Below are 26387 nucleotides of genomic sequence, written 5' to 3'. Positions count from 1 at the left end.
TTTGTCAGTGCCTAGGGCACCAGTGAGCCTTAATCCCCCACTGGGGGCACCTTTTCCTACACTTGTATATGATCTATGTAAAATATGTAGGGCAGATTCTTTATAGCTCAATGAACATTCCTTATATTGAAATGAAGAACATTCTCCCCCCAAAACAAAAGGACCTTTGGGGCTCAGAGAGTGAAATTCCTCACTGCAAGAGGGGGCATTTCAGGGATCCTTTAGGGAAGCCACAGCTTGCCATCCTGTCCCCCATTTTTTTTAAAAAAAACCTCTCCTCCCACTTTTCTGGGTAGCTTCGGTCCAATCTTCCTCCTTCCGTTTTTATGGGCAGCAGTGTAGAAGTTAGAATGTTTGGAAACTTCAATAGGATGCTGGATGAAACTGATTTCTTACCATCAGATTTCAGTCGCAGTTATCTGACAGTAACAGCACTGGTTGCACTTATGGACGATCTATGGTGAGGACATAATTCTTCATAGATAAATGAATATTCCTTATATTGAAATGAAGATCCTTGTCCCCCATGGCCGATGAAATGCTCCAGGATGGAAAGGATCATGAGGACTCAGTGAGTGAAATTCCTCACTGCAAGAGGGGGCATTTCAGGGATCTTTTAGGAAAACCACAGCTTGCTACCCCGTCCCCCATTTAAAAAATATCTCTCCTCCCACGTGTCTGGGTAGCTTCGGTCCAGTCTCCCACTATCCCTTTTTATGGACAGTAGTGTAGAAGTTAGAATGTTTGGAAACTTCAATAGGATTCTGGATGAAACCGATTTCTAACCGTCAGATTTCATTCGCATTTATGTAACAGAAACAGCACTGGTTGCACTTATGGACGATCTATGGCAAGGACATAATTCTTTATAGATAAATGAATATTCTTTATATTGAAATGAAGATCCTTGTCCACCATGGCCGATGAAATGCTCCAGGATGGAAAGGACATTGGGGGCTCAGAAAGTGAAATTCTTCACTGAAACAGGGGCATTTCAGGGATCTTTTAGGAAAGCCACAGCTTTCCACCCCATTCCCCATTTAAAAAATATCTCCCCTCCCACGTGTCTGGGTAGCTTCGGTCCAGTCTCCCACCATCCCTTTTTATGGACAGTAGTGTAGAAGTTAGAATATTTGAGAACTTCAATAGGATTCTGGATGAAACCGATTTCTAACCGTCAGATTTCATTCGCAGTTATGTAACAGAAACAGCACTGGTTGCACTTATGGACGATCTATGGGAAGGACATAATTCTTTATAGATAAATGAATATTCTTTATATTGAAATGAAGATCCTTGTCCACCATGGCTAATGAAATGCTCAAGGATGGAAAGGACCTGGAGGGTTCAGAGAGTGAAATTCCTCACTGCAAGAGGGGGCATTTCAGGGCCTTTTACGGAAGCCTCAGCTTGCCATCCTATCCCCCATTTTTAAATCCTACTCCTCCCACTAGTCTAGATAGCTTCGGTCCAGTCTTCCTCCCTCCATTTTTACAGACAGCGTTGTAGAAGGTGGTATGTTTGGGAACTTTGGACTGATTCCTTCTTTCCTGTTCCAGTCACAGTAATGTAACCGAAGGAGCACTGGTTGCACTTATGGACGATCTATAGCAGGGAAATCACGACAGTCTTCATCCAATCCTTGATCTCCTTGACTTTTCAGTGGCTTTCAACACCATGATACCATCCTTGAATGATGGAATGTTTGGAGGATTCTTGATGAAACGGATTCATTCCAGTCAAGTTTTCTGTTGCAGTTATTTCACAGAAACACCCAGGGGCAAATTAACTATTAAGCAAGTGCTTATAGCAGCAGGCCGAAACTGGCCACCACTGGCCAAGTGGAAAAGGAAGAAGAGAACCCCGTAAAGTATGTACAAAGGTGGGGCACCAGGATTTGTCAGTGCCTAGGGCACCAGTGAGCCTTAATCCCCCACTGGGGGCACCTTTTCCTACACTTGTATATGATCTATGTACAATATGTAGGGCAGATTCTTTACAGCTCAATGAACATTCCTTATATTGAAATGAAGATCCCTGTCCCCCATGGCTGATGAAATGCTCCAGGATGAAAAGGACCTTGGGGGGCTCAGAGAGTGAAATTCCTCACTGCAAGAGGGGGCATTTCAGGGATTCTTTAGGGAAGCCACAGCTTGCCATCCTGTCCCCCATTTTTTTTAAAAACCTCTCCTCCCACTTTTCTGGATAGCTTCAGTCAAGTCCCCCTCCTTCCGTTTTTATGGGTAGCAGTGTAGAAGGTGGAATTCATGGGAACTTTAGTGGAATATGGAATAAACCGATTCCTTCCAGTCAGGTTTCAGTCACAGTTATGCGAAAGAAATAGCACTGGTTGCACTTGTGGATGATCTATGGCAAGGACATAATTCTTTATAGATAAATGAATATTCCTTATATTGAAATGAAGATCCTTGTCCACCATGGCCGATGAAATGCTCCAGGATGGAAAGGACATTGGGGGCTCAGAAAGTGAAATTCTTCACTGAAACAGGGGCATTTCAGGGATCTTTTAGGAAAGCCACAGCTTTCCACCCCATTCCCCATTTTAAAAATATCTCCCCTCCCACGTGTCTGGGTAGCTTCGGTCCAGTCTCCCACCATCCCTTTTTATGGACAGTAGTGTAGAAGTTAGAATATTTGAGAACTTCAATAGGATTCTGGATGAAACCGATTTCTAACCGTCAGATTTCATTCGCAGTTATGTAACAGAAACAGCACTGGTTGCACTTATGGACGATCTATGGGAAGGACATAATTCTTTATAGATAAATGAATATTCTTTATATTGAAATGAAGATCCTTGTCCACCATGGCTAATGAAATGCTCAAGGATGGAAAGGACCTGGAGGGTTCAGAGAGTGAAATTCCTCACTGCAAGAGGGGGCATTTCAGGGCCTTTTACAGAAGCCAGAGCTTGCCATCCTGTCCCCCATTTTTTTTAAAAACCTCTCCTCCCACTTTTCTGGATAGCTTCAGTCAAGTCCCCCTCCTTCCGTTTTTATGGGTAGCGGTGTAGAAGGTGGAATTCATGGGAACTTTAGGGGAATATGGAATAAACCGATTCCTTCCAGTCAGGTTTCAGTCACAGTTATGCGAAAGAAATAGCACTGGTTGCACTTGTGGATGATCTATGGCAAGGACATAATTCTTTATAGATAAATGAATATTCCTTATATTGAAATGAAGATCCTTGTCCACCATGGCCGATGAAATGCTCCAGGATGGAAAGGACCTGGAGGGCTCAGAGAGTGAAATTACTCACTGCAAGAGGGGGCATTACCAGGACCTTTTATGGAAGCCTTAGCTTGCCATAATATCCACCATTTTTTTAAAAAACCTCTCCTCCCACTTGTCCGGGTAGCTTCCATCCAGTCTCCCTCCTTCCCTTTTTATGGACCGTAGTATATAAGGTAGAATGTTTGGGAAGTTTAGAGGTTTCTCCATGAAACTGATTCCTTCATTCCAGTTCCAGTCACAGTAATGTAACCGAAGGAGCACTGGTTCCACTTGTGGATGATCTATAGCAAGGACATGATGATAGTGTTCATCCAATCCTTGATACCCTTGACTTTTCAGTGGTTTTCAACACCATGATACCATCCTTGAATGATGGAATGTTTGGAGGATTCTTGATGAAACGGATTCATTCCAGTCAGGTTTTCTGTTGCAGTTATTTCACAGAAACACCCAGGGGCAAATTAACTATTAAGCAAGTGCTTATCGCAGCAGGCCGAAACTGTCCACCACTGGCCAAGTGGAAAAGGAAGAAGAGAACGCTGTAAAGTATGCAGTATGTACAAAGGTGGGGCACCACTATTTGTCAGTGCCTAGGGCACCAGTAAGCCTTAATCCGCCACTGGTGGCACCATTTTCTGCACTTGTATATGATCTATGTAAAATATGTGCTGCAGATTCTTTATAGCTCAATGAACATTCCTTATATTGAAATGAAGAAACTTCTCCCCCAAAAACAAAAGGACCTTCGGGGCTCAGAGAGTGAAATTCCTCACTGCAAGAGGGGGCATTTCAGGGATCCTTTAGGGAAGCCACAGCTTGCCATCCTGTCCATTTTTTTTAAAAAAAACCTCTCCTCCCATGTTTCTGGGTAGCTTCGGTCCAATCTCCCACCATCCCTTTTTATGGACAGCAGTGTAGAAGTTAGAAAGTTTTGAAACTTCAGTAGGATGCTGGATGAAACCGATTTCTTACCATCAGACTTCAGTCGCAACAGAAACAGCACTGGTTGCACTTATGGACGATCTATGGGAAGGACATAATTCTTTATAGATAAATGAATATTCCTTATATTGAAATGAAGATCGTTGTCCACCATGGCTGATGAAATGCTCAAGGATGGAAAGGACCTGGAGGGCTCAGAGAGTGAAATTTCTCACTGCAAGAGGGGGCATTACCAGGACCTTTTACGGAAGCCCCAGCTTGCCATCCTATCCCCCATTTTTAAATCCTACTCCTCCCACTAGTCTAGATAGCTTCGGTCCAGTCTTCCTCCCTCCGTTTTTACAGACAACGTTGTAGAAGGTGGTATGTTTGGGAACTTTGGAGGATTGTGGATGAAACTGATTCCTTCTTTCCTGTTCCAGTCACAGTAATGTAACCGAAGGAGCACTGGTTCCACTTGTGGATGATCTATAGCAAGGACATGATGATAGTGTTCATCCAATCCTTGATACCCTTGACTTTTCAGTGGCTTTCAACACCATGATACCATCCTTGAATGATGGAATGTTTGGAGGATTCTTGATGAAACGGATTCATTCCAGTCAAGTTTTCTGTTGCAGTTATTTCACAGAAACACCCAGGGGCAAATTAACTATTAAGCAAGTGCTTATAGCAGCAGGCCGAAACTGGCCACCACTGGCCAAGTGGAAAAGGAAGAAGAGAACCCCGTAAAGTATGTACAAAGGTGGGGCACCAGGATTTGTCAGTGCCTAGGGCACCAGTGAGCCTTAATCCCCCACTGGGGGCACCTTTTCCTACACTTGTATATGATCTATGTAAAATATGTAGGGCAGATTCTTTACAGCTCAATGAACATTCCTTATATTGAAATGATGAACCTTCTCCCCCAAAAACAAAAGGACCTTCGGGGCTCAGAGAGTGAAATTCCTCACTGCAAGAGGGGGCATTTCAGGGATCCTTTAGAGAAGCCACAGCTTGCCATCCTGTCCCCCATTTTTTTTAAAAAAAACCTCTCCTCCCACTTGTCTGGGTAGCTTCGGTCCAATCTTCCTCCTTCCGTTTTTATGGGCAGGAGTGTAGAAGTTAGAATGTTTGGAAACTTCAATAGGATGCTGGAAGAAACCGATTCCTTACCATCAGACTTCATTCGCAGTTATCTGACAGTAACAGCACTGGTTGCACTTATGGATGATCTATGGTGAGGACATAATTCTTCATAGATAAATGAATATTCCTTATATTGAAATGAAGAACCTTGTCCCCCATGGCTGATGAAATGCTCCAGGATGAAAAGGACCTTCGGGGCTCAGAGAGTGAAATTCTTCACTGAAAGAGGGGGCATTTCACAGATCCTTTATAGAAGCCACAGCTTGCCATCCTGTCCCCCATTTTTTTAAAAAAAAAAAAAACCTTTACTCCCATGTTTCTGGGTAGCTTCGGTCCAATCTCCCACCATCCCTTTTTATGGACAGCAGTGTAGAAGTTAGAAATTGGATGTTGGATGAAACTGATTCCTTACCATCAGACTTCATTCGCAACAGAAACAGCACTGGTTGCACTTATGGACGATCTATGGCAAGGACATAATTCTTTATAGATAAATGAATATTCCTTATATTGAAATGAAGATCCTTGTCCACCATGGCCGATGAAATGCTCCAGGATGGAAAGGACCTTGAGGGCTCAGAGAGTGAAATTCTTCACTGCAACAGGGGCATTTCGGGGATCTTTTAGGTAAGCCACAGCTTGCCAGCCCATTCCCCATTTAAAAAATGTCTCTCCTCCCACTTGTCTGGGTAGCTTCGGTCCAATCTTCCTCCTTCCGTTTTTATGGGCAGGAGTGTAGAAGTTAGAATGTTTGGAAACTTCAATAGGATGCTGGAAGAAACCGATTCCTTACCATCAGACTTCATTCGCAGTTATCTGACAGTAACAGCACTGGTTGCACTTATGGATGATCTATGGTGAGGACATAATTCTTCATAGATAAATGAATATTCCTTATATTGAAATGAAGAACCTTGTCCCCCATGGCTGATGAAATGCTCCAGGATGAAAAGGACCTTCGGGGCTCAGAGAGTGAAATTATTCACTGAAAGAGGGGGCATTTCACAGATCCTTTATAGAAGCCACAGCTTGCCATCCTGTCCCCCATTTTTTTTTAAAAAAAAAAACCTTTACTCCCATGTTTCTGGGTAGCTTCGGTCCAATCTCCCACCATCCCTTTTTATGGACAGCAGTGTAGAAGTTAGAAATTGGATGTTGGATGAAACCGATTCCTTACCATCAGACTTCATTCGCAACAGAAACAGCACTGGTTGCACTTATGGACGATCTATGGCAAGGACATAATTCTTTATAGATAAATGAATATTCCTTATATTGAAATGAAGATCCTTGTCCACCATGGCCGATGAAATGCTCCAGGATGGAAAGGACCTTGAGGGCTCAGAGAGTGAAATTCTTCACTGCAACAGGGGCATTTCGGGGATCTTTTAGGAAAGCCACAGCTTGCCAGCCCATTCCCCATTTAAAAAATGTCTCTCCTCCCACTTGTCTGGGTAGCTTCGGTCCAATCTCCCACCATCATTTTTCTGGAAAGTAGTGTAGAAGTTAGAATGTTTGGAAACTTGAATAGGATTCTGGATGAAACCGATTCCTTACCATCAGATTTCAGTTGCAATTATGTAACAGAAACAGCACTTATGGACGATCTATGGGAAGGACATAATTCTTTATAGATAAATGAATATTCTTTATATTGAAATGAAGATCCTTGTCCACCATGGCCGATGAAATGCTCAAGGATGGAAAGGACCTGGAGGGTTCAGAGAGTGAAATTCCTCACTGCAAGAAGGGGCATTACCAGGGCCTTTTACGGAAGCCTCAGCTTGCCATCCTATCCCCCATTTTTTAATAAAACCTCTCCTCCTACTTCTCTGGGTAGCTTCGATCCAGTCTTCCTCCTTCCCTTTTTATGGACTGTAGTGTATAAGGTAGAATGTTTGGGAAGTTTAGAGGTTTCTGGATGAAACCCAATTCCTTCCATTCCAGTTCCAGTCACAGTAATGTAACCGAAGGAGCACTGGTTCCACTTGTGGATGATCTATAGCAAGGACATGATGATAGTGTTCATCCAATCCTTGATACCCTTGACTTTTCAGTGGCTTTCAATACTATGATATCATCCTTGAATGATGGAATGTTTAGAGGATTCTTGATGAAACGGATTCATTCCAGTCAGGTTTTCTGTTGTAGTTATTTCACAGAAACACCTAGTGGCAAATTAAGCAAGTGCTTATGGCAGCAGGCATTAGATTTCAGTCACAGTTATGTAACAGAAACAGCACTGGTTGCACTTATGGACGATCTATGGCAAGGACACAATTCTTTATAGATAAATAAATATTCCTTATATTGAAATGAAGATCCTTGTCCACCATGGCTGATGAAATGCTCAAGGATGGAAAGGATCATGGGGACTCAGTGAGTGAAATTCCTCCCTGCAAGAGGGGGCATTTCAGGGAACTTTTAGAAAAGCCACAGCTTGCCACCCCATTCCCCATTTAAAAAATATCTCTCCTCCCACTTGTCTGGGTAGCTTCGGTCCAATCTTTTTCTGGAAAGCAGTGTAGGTTAGAATGTTTGGAAACGTCAATAGGATTCTGGATGAAACCGATTCCTTACCCTCAGATTTCATTCGCAGTTATGTAACAGAAACAGCACTGGTTGCACTTATGGACGATCTATGGCAAGGACATAATTCTTTATAGATAAATGAATATTCCTTATATTGAAATGAATATCCTGGTCCACCATGGCCGATGAAATACTCCAGGATGGAAAGGACATTGGGGGCTCAGAAATTGAAATTCTTCACTGCAACACGGGGCATTTCAGGGAACTTTTAGGAAAGCCACAGCTTGCCACCCCATTCCCCATTTAAAAAATATCTCTCCTCCCACTTGTCTGGGTAGCTTCGGTCCAATCTCCCACCATCATTTTTCTGGAAAGCAGTGTAGAAGTTAGAATGCTTGGAAACTTGAATAGGATTCTGAATGAAACCAATTCCTTACCATCAGATTTCAGTCGCAGTTATGTGACAGAATCAGCACTGGTTGCACTTGTGGACGATCTATGGCAAGGACATAATTCTTTATAGATAAATGAATATTCCTTGTATTCAAATGAAGATCCTTGTCCCCCATGGCTGATAAAATGCTCCAGGATGAAAAGGACCTTGGGGGCTCAGAGAGTGAAATTCCTTACTGCAAGAGAAGACATTTCAGGGATCTTTTAGGGAAGCCATAGCTTGCCACCCCATCGCCCATTTAAAAAATATCTCTCCTCCCACTTGTCTGGGCAGCTTTGGTCCAATCTCGCACCATCCTTTTTATGCACAGTAGTGTAGAAGTTAGAATGTTTTTAAACTTCAATTGGATTCTGGATGGAACCGATTCCTTACCATCAGATTTCAGTCGCGTCTATGTGACAGAAACAGAAGTGGTTGCACTTGTGGACGATCTCTGGCAAGGACAGGATGATGGTGTGCATCCAATCCTTGATCTCCTTGACTTTTCAGTGGCTTTCAACACCATGATACCATCCGGAATGATGGAATGTTTAGAGGATTCTAAAGCCCACAGACTCTCCTTGGTGCCATTCCACAAGGGTTGATATACACATCTACTCCTTCTGCACACTTACATGCAGGTCTCTGGCAAGAGAGCCTGGAGGTTATGGGGTCCTCCCGTGGCCCAATGTGAGCTTCAGATCATAGCCACTGTCAAGGAATGAGGTGCAATGAGTTATGGGCCAGAGGTAGCATTTGTTACACTTGTGGATGCTTTATGGGAAAGCCAGGATGACAGTGAGCATCCATCCATCATGACTTTGCAATAGCTTTCAATGCTATCAGCCATGGTAACCTTTTTGGGCCACCAGTTTGAGACCCCGCCTGGGTGCCATGGTCTTGTGCGAATTCGACTCCTTTCCCCAAGGCCAGTCCTAATGAATGTTAACAGGGAATGAAAAGTTCAGTCCACGTGTGCTTCTTTTTACCTGGAGGTTGTGGAGATTTGGATAGGGGACAGAAAAACTAAACCCAGGTAAGACTTGATGCCCGATCTCAGATTTCTCAGATTGGATAGGAGTCCCTGCGCTCAGTCACTCACACCCTAGTTATCCAATGTTTGGACTACTTCAATGCGCTCTACATGGGCCTTCCTCAAGAATGTGTAGAAGCTAATGCACAATTCAGGTGTGTGGGCATTTCATGGGATCCATTGGATGTCCCAATTTACATCACCGCCCTACAAACTGCATTGGCTGCCAGTTTGCTTTGGGGTCTAATTCCAGTGTAAACGAAGCACTGAGAAAACATGCTAATGAGAGACAACAAATAGGCATCACTTCAGTGGAAGGTAGTCTTCAGGATGGCAACGGTAACAAGGACCCAGTCACGGTTATGTGACAGAAGGAGCACTGGTTGCACTTGTGGATGATCTATGGCAAGTACATGATGACGGTGTACATCCATCCTTCATCTCCTTGACTTGTCAGTGGCTTTTAATACTATCAGCCATGGTACCCCTTTTTGGCCACCTTTTGAATTTGGGCTGGAATGTGGGCTGGGCTAGAGTGGATGTCTGTAACCCCTCCCTCCCCCCAGTTTGTTCTGCACCTGGTGAGTCAGTGGAAAGAACCAGTCCAAGGCAGAAGACAATATGAATGTTGGAGGTTAACAGGAGGAGGGAGATCTTGGTGCCCAGAGCTTGAGCTGTAGCACTCTGTGGGGCTTTCTCCCTCACCTGTTTTCCCCAGGATGCCTGGCAGAAGAATAAGAATGGCTGGGGAGGATGCCTTTGGCTCTATGAGGAGAGAGATCAGGGCAGAGGAGAATAATCACCTTGGAGGACATGGGGCAGGATAACACATTGCAGGGATAATGGGCATGGGATGCTATGAGAGCCACAGCCTAGAGGAAAGGTCCTTACAGAGGAAGGCATCTTCATTGGCATTGAAAGATCTTGCTTCCCAAGTTTCTGATTGTGAGACCTTGTTTCTGAATTTGGGTTCATAGGATGACATGAGATCATTGCCTGTGTATACAGTTCTGGAAGACTTCAGTCTGCCATTTCTGGATTCGACCTCAGAAGCTGCATAAAAGTTCATGACCATGGACGTATCTCAGATAATCACAGGTCTGACTCAGGACAGTCATAATTTCCAGATGGAGCAATGGCAATTGAACATTATCCCTATCATGGTTAGATCATGCCCTGATATCCTTGAGACCCTCCTATGTCATCCTTCTCCACAGGGAGTGTTCCACCCCCAGAGACTAATGGACTCAAATGGGTTCCAAATGGAAGTGGGAGATATCACAGGGGTTTTGCTGTATGGCCTGTTGAAGCCTTGGCAACTACCTGGAATCAAAGAGTGGCCAAGTGCAGCCTTTCAGGATTGTGCCTGAGCAGCCTCCCTTGAGCCATCATTCCTGATGGTCCCTGTCATTCATAGAGGAATTATGAGTTCTAAAAAGGGTTAATGGATGCCTGGGACATTGTTGGTGGAAAACGAGGATTTGTCATGGCTTAGAGCCTATTTCAGGATGGCAAGAATGGCAAAATAGCATTATTTCCCTGCCTTTATGCAGTATCACCCAGCAACCTTGCTCTGGACCTATGTCCCTTTCTGGACAAGAGGCTTGGGTGATCATTGCAGGAGATTTGGTTCAATACCTAATAGACAAATCACTTGGATTCATTCTAGTTAGAACCCATGCCTGGTATTTAAAATGTGTGGGGAAAGGACTTGCTTGGTCATTTGGGAACAATTCAGTCCTGTTGGATTTGGTTCTCATAAGGTCAGTGCAAACCTGCCATCATTTATAAATTAAATCCTTGTCCCACCTGGTTAGTAAAAGTTTCCAGGACAATGACTAGAAGGTCAGTCCAGGCAGGAATGAGACCCACTTCTCACTGCAGGAGGGCACATTCCCAAACCCATTTAAGAAGAGCTTGGTTTGGCCCCTCCACCTATCTGGACAATGTCTGTCCAGTCTATATATAAGGTGAAATATTTTGTAATTTTAGAAGATCCTGGATGAAATGGATTCCTTCCAGTCAACTATCAGGTCCATTTATGGGACAGAAACTGCACTCGTTGCACTTGTGGATGATCTATGGCAAAGGCCGGATGATAGTATACATCCATCGTCACTCTCCTTCATTTCTCAGTGGCTTTTGATACCATCAGCCATGCGGCAATCAATTGAATTCAGGCTGCACAGGACCATCTTGTACGTGTTCGATTCCTTTCTCCAAGGCCAATACTAATGAGTGTTAATAGGGAATGAGAGGTTCAGTCCACAGCTTCTCCTTTTTGGCATGTCAAAGGGCTCGGGATTCTCTGCTGGATTCTGAGAGTGCTTGTAGGTTTTGGGGATCTTGATGGGGCCCAACATCAGCTGCAGATCATTGCCACCACCATGGAATGAGGGGAAATGAGCTATGGGGCAGAAGTAGCATTGGTTGCACTTGTGGATGATCTATGGCAAAGGCCGGATGATAGTATACATCCATCGTCACTCTCCTTCATTTCTCAGTGGCTTTTGATACCATCAGCCATGCGGCAATCAATTGAATTTAGGCTGCACAGGACCATCTTGTACGTGTTCGATTCCTTTCTCCAAGGCCAATACTAATGAGTGTTAATAGGGAATGAGAGGTTCAGTCCACAGCTTCTCCTTTTTGGCATGTCAAAGGGCTCGGGATTCTCTGCTGGATTCTGAGAGTGCTTGTAGGTTTTGGGGATCCTGATGGGGCCCAACGTCAGCTGCAGATCATTGCCACCACCATGGAATGAGGGGAAATGAGCTATGGGGCAGAAGTAACATTGACTGCACTTGCGGACAATCTATGGCAAGGGTCAGATGACAGTGGGTAGCGATCTTTCAATCTCCTTGACTTCTCAGTGGCTTTTAATACTATCAGCCATGGTACCCCTTTTGGGCCATCTGTTGAGACCACGCCTGGGTGGAATGGTCTTGTGCGAGTTTGACTCCTTCCTCCCAAGGCCGGTCCTAATGAGTGTTAATAGGGAATGAGGTATTCAGTCTACAACTTCTCCTTATGTCAAAGTGCTTGGGATTCTCTTCCACTCCGTTTTAACACCTACATCAATATGCTGACCATCAGCTTTACACCAACACTCCTGGTGATCCAACTGGTGCTGCTGGCCTCTCTAGTACCTGGTGCTTGTAGGGATCTGGAAAGGGGACAACCAACTTTGACTGGTAAGAAGACCAAGTTGCTTTGGATGCATGGAGCTTCTGGCTCCGGTACTTTGACACTTTTAGTTCTGCATCGGGTTGCGCTACCTCAGACCAACTTGGTGCCCCCATTCCTGACTTTTCTTGCTTGCTAAGTGGGTGCAGTCATAAGAGCCTTTGCACAGCTTCATGTTGTATGGCAGATTTGCTCTTTCCTGGATGGGAGTCTCTGCTTTCAATGACTCACACCCTGGTTACCTGATGCTTGGACTACTTGAATGCACTCTCCATGAGCCATCCTCAGGGATATCTGGGAGCTCGTGCTTGTGCAACTTGAGTCTGACAGTGTACATCCATCCTTGACTTCTCATTTGCTTCTGATATGAACAGTCATGGTATCCTTTGGGGCCATCTGTTAAATTTGGGCTGGACTGGATGGTCTGGGAGGATTTGACTTCTTTCTCCAAGGCCTGTCCTAATGAGTGTTAATAAGGAATGAAAAGTTCAGTCCACGCGTGATCCTTTTTGCCTGGAGATTGTGGCGATCTGGATAGGGGACAAAAAAACTGAACCATGCCTGATCTCAGATTTCTCAGATTGCTTGCTGAGCAAATGAGTCATGGAATGGAGAGCCTATGCGCAACTTTATGCTGTGTGGTAGTTTTTCTCCTTAGATAGGAGTCCCTGCGCTCAGTCACTCACACCCTAGTTATCCAATGCTTGGACTACTTCAATGCGCTCTCCATGGGCCTTCCTCAAGAATGTCTAGAAGCTTCAGCTAATGCACAATTCAGGCGTGTGGGCATTTCATGGGATCCATTGGATGTCCCAATTTACATCACCGCCCTACAAACTGCATTGGCTGCCAGTTTGCTTTGGGGTCTAATTCCAGTGTAAACGAAGCACTGAGAAAACATGCTAATGAGAGACAACAAATAGGCATCACTTCAGTGGAAGGTAGTTTTCAGGATGGCAACGGTCACAAGGACCCAGTCACGGTTATGTGACAGAAGGAGCACTGGTTGCACTTGTGGACGATCTATGGCAAGTACACGATGACGGTGTACATCCATCCTTCATCTCCTTGACTTGTCAGTGGCTTTTAATACTATCAGCCATGCACAATCAATTGAATTTAGGCTGGACAGGACCCATCTTGTTTGTGTTCGACTCCTTTCTCCAAGGCCAATACTAATGAGTGTTAATGGGGAATGAGAGGTTCAGTCCACAGCTTCTCCTTTTTGGCATGTCAAAGGGCTCGGGATTCTCTGCTGGATTCTGAGAGTGCCTGTAGGTTATGGGGAACTTGATGGGGCTCAATGTCAGCTGCATATCCTTGCCACCACCATGGAATGAAGAGAAATGAGCTATGGGGCAGAAGTAGCATTGGTTGCACTTGTGGACGATCTATGGCAAAGGCCGGATGATTGTATACATCCATCCTTCATCTCCTTGACTTGTCAGTGGCTTTTAATACTATCAGCCATGCACAATCAATTGAATTTAGGCTGGACAGGACCCATCTTGTTTGTGTTCGACTCCTTTCTCCAAGGCCAATACTAATGAGTGTTAATGGGGAATGAGAGGTTCAGTCCACAGCTTCTCCTTTTTGGCATGTCAAAGGGCTCGGGATTCTCTGCTGGACTCTGAGAGTGCCTGTAAGTTATGGGGAACTTGATGGGGCTCAATGTCAGCTGCATATCCTTGCCACCACCATGGAATGAAGAGAAATGAGCTATGGGGCAGAAGTAGCATTGGTTGCACTTGTGGACGATCTATGGCAAGTACACGATGACGGTGTACATCCATCCTTCATCTCCTTGACTTGTCAGTGGCTTTTAATACTAACAGCCATGCACAATCAATTGAATTTAGGCTGGACAGGACCCATCTTGTTTGTGTTCGACTCCTTTCTCCAAGGCCAATACTAATGAGTGTTAATAGGGAATGAGAGGTTCAGTCCACAGTTTTTCCTTTTTGGCATGTCAAAGGGCTCGGGATTCTCTGCTGGACTCTGAGAGTGCCTGTAGGTTATGGGGAACTTTATGGGGCTCAATGTCAGCTGCATATCCTTGCCACCACCATGGAATGAAGAGAAATGAGCTATGGGGCAGAAGTAGCATTGGTTGCACTTGTGGATGATCTATGGCAAAAGCCGGATGATTGTATACATCCATCCTCACTCTTCTTGACTTCTCAGTGGCTTTTGATACTATCAGCCGTGCAACAATGTGTTGGGATTTGGGCTGGACAGGACTGTCTTGTGTGGGCTTGACTTCTTTCTCCAAGGCCGGTCCTAATGAGTGTTAATAGGGAATGAGAGGTTCAGTCTACAACTTCTCCTTAGTGGCATGTCAAAGGGCTTGGGATGGGCTTGGACACTGAATTCCTCATGGCATGAAGGGGCTTTTACTGGGATCATATATGGAAGCCTCAGCTTGCCACCCCTCACCAAATCTTCCAGTTTCATTCTAGTTGTAACCCATGCCTGGGGAAAGGACTTGCTTGGTCATTTGGGAACAATTCAGTCCTGTTCGATTTTGTTCTCACCAAGGTCAGTGCAAACCTGGCATCATTTATAAATTAGATCCTTGTCCCACCTGGTTAGTAAAAGTTTCCAGGACAACGACTAGAAGGTTGGTCCAGGTCCAGGCAGGAATGAGTGTTAATGGGGAATGAGAGGTTCAGTCCACAGCTTCTCCTTTTTGGCATGTCAAAGGGCTCTCACTGTAAGAGGGCACATTCCCAAATCTTTTTAAGGAGAACTTGGTGTTGCCCTCCTTAAATAAACATCACTGGATCCCACCTATCTGAACAACATCTATTAAGTCTATATATAAGGTGAAATATTTTAGAAGATCCTGAATGAAATGGATTCTTTCCAGTCATGTTTCAGGTCGAGCTATGGAACAGAAACAGCACTGGTTACACTTGTGGATGATCTATGGCCAGGGCAGGATGATGGTGTACATCCATCCTTGCTCTCCTTGACTTCTCAGTGGTTTTTGATATCATCAGCCGTGTGCCAATCTGTTGAATTTACCGTCTTATGCGGGTTCGACCCCTTTCTCCAAGGCCAATACTAATGAGTGTTAATAGAGGATGAGAGGTTCAGTCTGCATCCTCTCCTTTTTGCCTGAAGGTTGTGAAAATCTGAATAGGGGACAAAAATCTGAATTGAAGATTGATTTCGTGTGCGATCACCGATTTCTCAGATTGTTTTCTGAGCAGTCATGGCCCATAAACCCATGTCTTAAGACATTGGCTTACCCTGGTGGGATTAGCCAATGCAACCCGGCCAGAAGGGGCATGTGGTAGCCTTTTCTGCCATGATTCCTGCCTTCTGGACCATCTTGCCCCTGAACCTGGATCTGCTCTTTCCTTTTTGGTCTTCTAAAAGGCCTTGAAAAGAAGCTAAGATCAATGTAGAGATGTTATTAACCCTTTTTTATTTCTTTTTTCTCAATATATTTTAGATTGTGTTTGTTAAAAATCTATACCGTGTACGGGCTCTGGGAAGTCGGGGGGGAGGGAGGTGGGGTGTTGGGGGGGAGGGTGGGGGGAGGGAGGGATATATACTAGGTTAGATACGATGTGTTAGATTTCAATGTAATGCGACTTCACATGTATACTGTTTTTCTTTAATTTCTCTGTAAAAATAGGATAAGTTAAGTACATTGACATATAGTGGAAATACACCAAGGGGAGGAGGAGTGGGATAGAAGAAAGATGGGTAGAGAGGGCGGGAGAGAGGATGGGAGGGAGGGTGAGAAGGAAGGGAGGGAATGGATCGGGAGAGAGGAGTGGTAGAGGGGGAGGGGAAGTAGGGTAGAGGGAAGATGGGATGATGGAGGGAAGATAGAAAGTTGGAGGGGGGTGGAAGAAAGAGGTGTACCGAGAGTGGAAGAGGTATATTGGGTTTCTATTTTGGGGGGTATTGTTGATAAGAGGAATTGCTGCGATTATTGTTTAATGTTGTATGGCTCCGGCTATGCACAGTATATTTGTGAGTGTATGAAAATGAAAAAATGGAAAATAAAAACCTTTTTCATGATAAAAGGCCTTGAAAACATGACTATTGTCAATTAACCTGGAGCCCTAATTGATAATTTTTTCTTCACTGTTGATACCTCTATTTCCTTGCTTTAATTTCAGAGTGTTATGAACATGATGCATGTGATAAGCATCCCGTATTCCTTAATGAAAGTGAACCCACTTTCATGGATACAGAAAGTGTGCCAGTACAAAGGTAAGGGTGAAGGCTACATCAATCTACTTTGTGGGAGCAGGAGGTGGGATTTATTGTATTAAGCTGGCAAAATAGAAGTCATCTCTCTTGCACCTTTTTCACATTCAATCTATGAAAGATTGGCTTGTAATATTATAAAAACTGAAACTCCAAATTGAAATCTAATTTTTCTGCTAATTGGCCATACTTTCTATATTATGGACATTTAGTAGTGGAATTATATCTTAAATATCTTTGATTGTTTATTGCATTCTTTAGTGGAATGATGTCTTAATTCATTGGTCATTTTTCTCTTTCTTTTACATCTCTCAGCAAAAGTAGCCTGTGTAAAATCCAGGGATATGCACTGGGCATTAGTAGCACACAGAGATCAACGTGATATCAACCTCTCTTCACTTAGAATGTTGATAGTGGCTGATGGCGCCAATCCATGTGAGTGATAAGTATGGAACAAATAATACACGATGAAATTATATTTCAAAGTTTCATTTCTTTAGTGATATCGTAAAGCAAATCCAATATTTCACAGTACTATAAGCTAAGGCAGCGTAGTTTTATATAATTTGGCAAATTTCTCCTTGAAAGTAGAAAAGAGCTTGAAGGTTTGTCAGAAATCAGTTGAAACTAGGTATCGATTGGGATGGTTTCTTTGCTTGGTCAAAGACAAGCATAAAAACCATGAACCATATTTGATCACGTAAAATTTTACAATTTTAAATATCCCAAACTGAGATCCAAGGCAGCTTATATGAATATTAACTTTTTAAAGTAGATTGAAACCATGATCCAAAAGCAAGTTAGAAAATTAAACTGAAATTGATTGAATCTCCAGTGGTATCTGGGGGGAAAAAAAACCAATTTTTTACTTGGTGCAAAAAGTAATAAAGGAACAGCACTGAGACAACCTTTTCCCCTGTTACTGTCCTTAGAATTTTCAGGTTCTAAGATCCTCTATTCATAATGGACAGTGTTGACTACTTCACATCAAATATTTTGGGTTTTAGGTTTTTATCAATGGCTGCAAAACTCGAAACCAGTGTATTATATAGGAAATATATAGTAACCAGGATTTCAAAGATTTTTGAAAGTAATTGATTTTAATTGGACATGATCTGTATGTTTTATACTGTGACATGTCTGACCTTACATGATACAAAATGAAAACTGAAATTCAATTATTAGAAGTAAAGGAAATACAAATTTTTTTTTTGAAGTCATTTATGAAATTCTGTACAAAATGGAGTGATCTTCATATACCCAGTACAAGTAATATCCTGCAATGGAAATGTAATTTCCAGAGTAATATTTGGTTCTGCTCATAGTTTTATTCTATTGTATATAAAGAACTTGATTATACAATAGCGACTCAGTTAGCCTTAAGAGCTAGTTGCATTTGGGGGCAGAAGTATACTCAGTGCATTTCAATCTTCTCCTCTGGACAAAAGAAGTTGAAATGAGGGTTGGTATATTAGAGACTCGCTTTAGGGACATCTATAGATTTCAACCCACAGGTCAATTATTCACAATCACTCGGTGAATTTATTGGTTGGTTGGCATCTAGATTTCTATTTTGGGAACCTCCTATTTAGAATTTCTGTTTTGTTGTGAGGAACTATTGATTATTGCACATAGAATGATATTATTGTCTGTGTACTTTTTAACTCCAGGGTCTATTTCTTCGTGTGATGCATTTCTAAATGTCTTCCAAAGTAAAGGCCTAAGACAAGAAGTCATCTGTCCTTGTGCTAGTTCACCAGAGGCTCTAACAGTGGCTATTAGAAGGTTTGTAGAGTCAAATATAAATGTGAAATCCTGAAGGCAGTGAAGTTTAATGGAAACAATCTTGGAGTAACAATAGGAGGAGGAAGGAGCATTATACACCCTCTATTTCCCCCCACCCCACCCTATTTGTCAGTACAAACATTTGTTCAACCATCATATCTCACGGGGATCAAGGGCATGGGGGAAATGCCAAGTCTTGCAACAAAAGGGTAACAGTATTGAAGCTATCTCATAATATTCTGTTCAACAGGACATATGCTAAAAGGCACAATTCTGGAGCCCAACAAAATATTATTTAATGGAAGGGAAGCCAGAGCCTCCGCTTCCTGCAAGAGCTGATGAAGTGAATAAATATTTCTATAGAGGTCACTCAAGCTTGGCATTATTACCAAGCACATCACATATATGAAATGACAGTTGCTGGCATGATTGACATTTTCCATACATTTCCAGACCAACAGATGACAGCAACCAACCACCTGGAAGGGGAGTACTATCAATGCACGGGCTTACTTATGGAGTAATCAGAGTGGATTCAGAAGAAAAGCTTTCTGTTCTAACAGTGCAAGATGTTGGTTTGGTGATGCCTGGAGGTAAGGCTTCTATAAGCTTACTCAAAAAAATGTATAACATTTGCATTGTTTTTCTCTTAATGCATGGTGGATGGGGAAATTCCAAGATTAAAATCAATAAATCTTAGATTTGCCAAGGTTGCACTGCCTTAAAGAAAGTTGTATTCACAGAGACAATATTTCCTCAAAGCTAGTATTCATTTTTCGATATACTTTGTGGTTTAGCTTATACCACCCTTGACAGTTAAAATTATTCTTTCTCCATTAAACATGTACATAAATGATCTCCTAGGGGGCATTTTAGAATGTTATCCTAAGTATGATCTACCCATAACAAGACAGTTTTGTTTTCTTCAAACTTTTGCAGCAAATAACTTTTTAATAAATGTGATATAGATTCATTACATAATTTTGTAGGATTGAGATTCTATGTCTTGTTCCCATTGGAAAAAAGCCAGTTACAAAAGCATTTTGTTCTGGTTCCCTTCCAGCCCTGTCATGTTGGCGGCTTTCCCATGTCTAAACTTGTGTTGTTTGGGGTTAACTGTAGTTAGCAATCCATCAGGAGTCATATATGGTCACTTTCTTTTTTATGCCCAAGATTGGAAAGAGGAGTGTTACAACAAGGTATATTTAACAGGGTGGAAGAATAACCAGGAGTCTGGAATTCGACTTTGGAAGACTTCTTTCTTGATTATGCCATTTCTTCTTAAGACTAAAGAATGTGTTTATTCTTCCCCAGAATTACTTATTCTTACAGGTTTAGCTGTCGAACATGAACTGCATTCATTATTTTATTTAATTCCTTAGTGTTAATTTTCCTAGGGGAATTAACTTTTCTATCTTCTGTATCTTCTCTGCACCATATTTCTGCAACATCTCTGGCGGGATGGAGGTAATGCATAAATCCTGGTTCTTCTTGACCTCTCAGTGGCATTAATACCATCAGTCATGGTATCCTTCTGGGTCTACTTAGGAACTGGAGGTGGGCAGCACTGTATTGTGCTGGTTCTTTTACTCGGGACCTAGTCCAGTTGAGATAGATAGATAGATAGATAGATAGATAGATAGATAGATAGATAGATAGATAGATAGATAGATAGATAGATAGATAGATAGATAGTTTGTGACCAATACTAAGTGGGGGGAGGCTTCAGGGCTCTGGTCTCTCTCTCTTCCCTTTAATATTTACATGAGGCTGCTAGGTGAAGTGATCCATCGGTTTGGGTTGAGATATATAGCCATCTGCTTACTCCAGATAGAGCTATTGGGGACTGGATGGGGAGAAACAGTCTCCAACTCAACCCTAGCAAGACAGAGTGGCTATGAAGAGAACCCTGAAGATGAGGATCTTCCATCTCTGATTCTGAATGGCATTGTACTGTCCCAAACAGACTCTGTGTGAACAATCTGGGAGGGTCATCCTGGACTTTTGGCGCCTGCTTGAAGAGCCAGTGGCAGTCAGAGTCAAGGCAGCCTTTCCACACCTCTGGGTGGTACGCCAGTTGCACCCGTACCCAGACCAGGCGGCCCTGATCAGAGTAATCCAGGCCTTTATAATCACCAGGTTAAACTACTGTAGTATGGTCTACATGAGGCTGACTTGTAGACTGTTAGGAAACTTCAACCAATTCAGAATGCAGAGCATAGATTGTAAATGGTGCCATATATGATGGCACACATAACCAGTGCAGCTCAAGCAGGAGTTGGGGTTTTCGGTATTTCCAAGTGAAGTTCAAAGTGCTATAAGGCCCTTCTTCTCAGGATATCCAAGGAATTGCCTTTTTAAAAAGAGACTCTATCCATCCGACTGCCTCAAAAAGAAGGCATATGACTGGAAAAATGAGGACATATCCACAATGAATGATGTCATTAAAAGACATTTAGATTGTGCAGAAATGAATAGATTAACATTAAAAATAAAAGAAAAAGAAGATACAGAGGATTTTCAAACATGGGACTTGCTTTATAAATGGTTGGACAGTAGAGGTAGAAATTAGGAGTGGGAAGAGTATTATTGTATAAAAATAAATTGATCCAGACAATATTCTGTTCACTAAGCACTTATGTACGTAATGTGAAAATATAATAAACAAAATGTTTTTTTTTTTAAAGAATGCATATGATGCAGATTCCATCTATGTATGTTTACATAGAATGTCAGTTGGTAGGGCCCAGAAAAACAAGCTTTTTCTATAGCTGCCCTCTGCTGTATGGAATTTCCTCCCTTTGGAAATCAGAATGGTCCCAACCTTGTTAAGAACCTAAAAACCTGATCATGTGCCCTAAAGCCTAAGATACTGAATATGCCAAGGGCCCTATTTCCAGCTATGTACCTTGCTAACAAGCTAAATACCTTGCTTCTATGTATATTTAACTTGGATGGGTTTTTAGCATTTTTAATAGGGCGCAATAGCATAGCAGTTAAGACCAATGGTTGCCAGTTCAAGACTCAAGTGCATGACACAGTGAGCTTCCATTCCAAGAGTTAGAAAAAAGCGGGGGAAGGAGGGGAGCCAAGAAGCCCAGTATTTTTTAAAATATAAAATATGTTTTCTTTCCAGTCACTGAGGAGATACAAACACCTAATTTCTACTGCTATTTCTAGAATCAGTTTTCTAGTGCCTTCTGGTTATGAATCTGGATCAATCTAATAATTGACAGTTTAAAATCAAACAACCCATAACCCTGTTAACCCAGATTCGGTGTCGTATGTTGAATTGAAGATTATGTTAGATTTATCCTGCCTTTAATTCTTTTGGCAGTCAAGGCAGCATACTGCTTTCCCCTTCCTAATTTTTCCAAAACAACAACTCTGTGAATTGACATTGCCAATGTCTATTACTCAGCACTAGGAAAAATACTATTCTTTTCTTTTCCCCACCAATAGCCATAATGTGTGCTGTCAAACCAGATGGAGTTCCTCAACTCTGCCGAACAGATGAAGTTGGTGAACTCTGTGTATGTGCTATTGCTACAGGTACATCTTATTATGGACTCTCTGGAATGACCAAAAATACATTTGAGGTAAGCTGGTAAACTGTTAACTTCATTTAAAAGAAAAGAAAAAACCTTTTGGATTCATATTCATAGCAATGATTCATTTGTGAGGCTGCACTTCTATTAAGTTGGGCCATTATAGTCTTCTCCAATCATTCCCAACAGTGACTTGACATGTGGAGTTTGCAGCTCTAGAGGACTCCAAAATACAGAAGAAGTCATATTTGACCAGTCAGCTCTTTAATTCTGATTGAGCATTTTTATGATTTGCTTGATTATGCTTTAGGGTGTTGTATAAACCAACACATTTTTATAAATTATCGTTCACAGTATATATTGTTATGTTATAACTATTATGTTATAACTTCAACAACACATGGTGAAGCACTTCTCACGAGCAAGACTAGCTAAGATATTGCAAGATATGTCTGCTAAATGTTGAAGTACAGTTAGATTCCTGGTTTGTACTAGCACAAAAGGTGAAAGCATATTGGACCAAAATACATACTTGAATAGAAAAAAATGATAAAGGAACATATAAACCTAAAACCAGAAATATTTCTGTTGGATATTATACCAGAAAAATATAATAAAGGGACTATGCATCTAATACTACATGTTTTAAAAGCAGCTACAACTGTATTTGCACAGCATTGGAAAGGTGTGGAGATCCTTACAGAACAGAAGATAATAAAAAAAAATACTACAATATGCAGAAATGGAGAGACTAACACTTGAAATTAAAGAGAAGGAAGACATAAAATATTTTGAAATATGGGATTTGTTTTATCAATGGTTAACTAACAGAAACAGAACTTAGAATGTTTAAAATTATAAGAGGACTAATCTTACTATGAGAGATGATGATGGTTTATTGCTCAAACTAACTGTAACCAGACAACACACTGTTTATATAGATATTGAAATTGTTGTTCTTTCTTTATATAGCAAAAATAAAAAAATAATTTGTGGAAAAAAACCACATGCTGAAGTAAATCATTGTTTAATTCAATGGGTGTACAAAACATAGTATTAGTGTTCCCATGGAGAAATAGAAAGGGAGTTATAGTTCATGTGTAGTCATTTTAATATATGCTGCTAGAAGGATCTAAATATCCTAAAAATGAAGCTTCTTTCCACCCTCACTTCTCTGTTTTTCTCCTAGGTGTTCCCAATGACTACTTCAGGTGCCCCTATAAGCGAATATCCCTTTATAAGAACTGGACTTCTTGGGTTCATTGGCCCTGGAGGACTTGTTTTTGTGGTTGGTAAAATGGATGGTCTGATGGTTGTCAGTGGGAGGAGACACAATGCAGATGACATTGTAGCTACAGCATTGGCAGTGGAGCCAATGAAGTTTGTCTACAGGGGAAGGTAGGCTTCCATTTCTTCCCATGAGGATTTTTAAAAATAGGATATAGAAAGAGTGCTTCCCTTGCTCAGAGAAATCTTAGATAACCTTACTATTTGCAAACAGATTAGCCAACATGCATTAATTTTTACTAAAAAGCCTTTATTTAATGTCCTCTTTTAATTAAGCCCAACATCTCTGTGATATTAGCCCAGGTATTCCTGGCTGGTCTATTTTCTGCTTTATTATTAGCTACTTTCTACTAAAGTAGTAACCTTTACTGCAATTAGATTCTCTTCTAAAGTAATAATAGTATCTATCCCTTCTGCCGATGTCTGTTTGTTCTAGGCTCTGGTATGAAGCCGGTTTTCGGCAGGCAGCAGCTGGCTAATTCCTGCTAAATGAGAGCCCAACTCCTCCCTTTTTTGCAGCTCCCTTTCAGCCAAAGTTTGTTTTCTTTCCGTAAAATGTTTAATGAAGTTTAAGCTACCTTCGCTTGTATGGTTTCCTCCTTGCTGAATATCACGCCCTATGTCATGGATTATAGTCAGAAAGTTCCAAAGCTTACAAAAGCCAGCCCAGTAAGATAAGGTAATATATACATAAGCATTCACAAGCTAGTATTCACTGCCCACCACTAATCTTTTTCCCCATAGCTATTATATTTCGTTTCTTTCCTTCAACTATTTCTTGTAAGTTCTACTACTAGAAGATAATATCTCTTCCTAGCTTCTTTAGGCTATGTTTCTTCCCCACATGAACTTCCACCCACTTCTTCCCACACACAAAAAGCAATACGCCCAGCTCTCTCCCAGCACTGCTTTTATAGCAGCCGGCGCTGTGCTGGCTGGGAGAAGGCTTAAAGGGGCAGGACAACAGCAACACAGCTGTGGGCCATTATTGACGCAGCCTCGCCTCTCACAATATGGCACCATAAGAGTAAGTTACAGTTAATACCTATGGTAATGGGAGCCATAATATGAATGCATTATTTTTGTGTCTGTTGTCCTCAGCAGCTATTAATACATTTTCTGTTTATTGTTTGTAGTTTTAACATTGTTTGCTTCCTGATATTGCTAAAGTTGTAACATGGGCAGCTGTATAACTTATCCAAAATAATATTCGGGGCTGCTTAAGGACAAATTAATGCAACATAAATAAAACAACCCCTAGTAAAACATTTAGAGAGAAAAAAATAGATGAAAATCAATTGCAAATAGAACCAGTATAAGCATCTGGGAAAAAGATTTTAATCTGGCATCGAAATGGCTATCCGGCAAACCTCTTTAGGAATTTCAAAGCAGGAATGCTACAAATGAAAACAACTTTGCATATTTTCATTTCTCTAAATAAAAACATAGACAGGAATGACTTTGTTATGCTTATTTTCTTTGCCTCGGTTAGTAAATATTATTCTGAACGTATTCAGAGTGAAATACTGTTTGCAATGATGGTGCATTACTCTATGGAGAGCCAACATAGCTTGCTTTTATAATAGTTGTTCCAGTTAGTGCTCTATTTTAAACTTATGTAGGTGTTCAGTGCAGATGTCTTCTAGAGGAAATAAAGAACTTGGGCTCTAATCTTCTCTGTTGCATAACTAATGAGAACTGAGTCACACAAAAATCATGAAAAGGAATTGCTCGGCTCTTAGTCTTTTTATCCAACAGCAAATGTCTTGGTTTGCACATCCCACAGGATAGCAGTATTTTCAGTGAGTGTCCTTCATGATGAACGAATAGTCATTGTGGCTGAGCAGAGACCGGATTCTACCGAAGAAGACAGCTTTCAGTGGATGAGCAGAGTCCTGCAGGTATAGTTGCTAAACCAATAAATCATCCGGGTCAAATGGAAAGATATGATGTGCCAAGGTAGCTCCCTGTTATGTAAAAGCGTAGGTATTCATTGCATTTTCCAACAGAGGTAAAACATATCTAGGTAAAGAGTAATCTTTATTCCTGTTCCAGATGATCTTAGTTAATTTTTCCTGGAATTTTTCTTCTAATTTTGAATTAAACTATGAAAATCCACTCTCCCCCGCCCCTCCTATGTTTTCTGAACAGATGATTGCTGTATCTTTGAAAACAGCTACAGCAATGTTGGTGTGCAGAGCCTTTTAAGAAACTCAGAGAACAGAGTGGAAAAAACACAACTTATAATAATGGGAAGGAACTATACAATACTGATTTTCAAGTGCTTACTAATTGGCTGTTTATTGATTCTGTAATGGCATTGCCTTACGAGTATTGCATTCTTTCCACTCTGCAGCTTTATGGTTAGTGTGTTGGGCTCTCTTGAGCTGTGCTTGTGATTGAAAGGATAGGATATCCACTTAAGAAGAAGCAGAATTTGATGGATACTCACCTCACTGTTCTGCAGAACAAGGGCAAGACATCTGTAGTTGTACATGAACTTCCATAGCCCATAATATACCTCTTCCTCTTTTGCGGAAAATATTTTCTTTTACATCCATGTAAATGCCAGAGGAAACACAAGGAGCAAAATAAAAGTTTTAGAGCATTCAAGCAAGGTCTTATAAATACAGTAGAGTAGAGCAACTTAGCTCTCCAAATTCCTTTGTGGACTACACAGTCTATGGAAGCATCAGTGTGAGGATCTTGCAAGCTAACATCATCAGGGGAACACTTGAGGAAGGGGAAAACCTAATGATGGGGAAGACAGAAAGGAATCAGGCAGTTTACAACATTTTGGCTACATGACATGGTGGCATGCAATAATAATACCAGATTCTACCAAGGCTGCTCAAAGAAGGATGCATCATGAGTAGGGATATAAAAGAATTAACCATAGATGTTTTGAAAGGTAGTTCAAGCAAGAACATAGGGAGAGTAGAAAAGGTAGATTTTGTTAAGCAGGAAAGAGATGATAACAATTCTCTTCTGGGGGTGCCCATCTAGCAGTTTGAAAGCATGCCAATGC

General features: G+C 41.7%; 1 protein-coding gene across 3 annotated transcripts in view; it reads left to right on the top strand.

The window, feature by feature from the left end:
• The window catches only part of DIP2C (disco interacting protein 2 homolog C), a 369519-nt gene that overhangs the window by 303925 nt on the left and 39207 nt on the right, over window positions 1-26387 (top strand). For all 3 annotated transcript variants that reach the window (XM_032234885.1, XM_032234886.1, XM_032234888.1), the window contains 7 exons: window positions 16649-16742; window positions 17055-17174; window positions 18410-18524; window positions 18978-19117; window positions 21987-22123; window positions 23262-23470; window positions 25146-25260. In XM_032234885.1, coding sequence (XP_032090776.1) covers window positions 16649-16742; window positions 17055-17174; window positions 18410-18524; window positions 18978-19117; window positions 21987-22123; window positions 23262-23470; window positions 25146-25260 — 930 coding nt within the window. The remainder of the gene's footprint in view (window positions 1-16648; window positions 16743-17054; window positions 17175-18409; window positions 18525-18977; window positions 19118-21986; window positions 22124-23261; window positions 23471-25145; window positions 25261-26387) is intronic.

The sequence above is a fragment of the Thamnophis elegans genome, chromosome Z (genome assembly GCF_009769535.1).
Source record: "Thamnophis elegans isolate rThaEle1 chromosome Z, rThaEle1.pri, whole genome shotgun sequence".
Classification (NCBI taxonomy): domain Eukaryota; kingdom Metazoa; phylum Chordata; class Lepidosauria; order Squamata; family Colubridae; genus Thamnophis; species Thamnophis elegans.
Note: the sequence above shows the minus strand (reverse complement) of the source record. Positions and strands in the feature narration are given on the sequence as shown.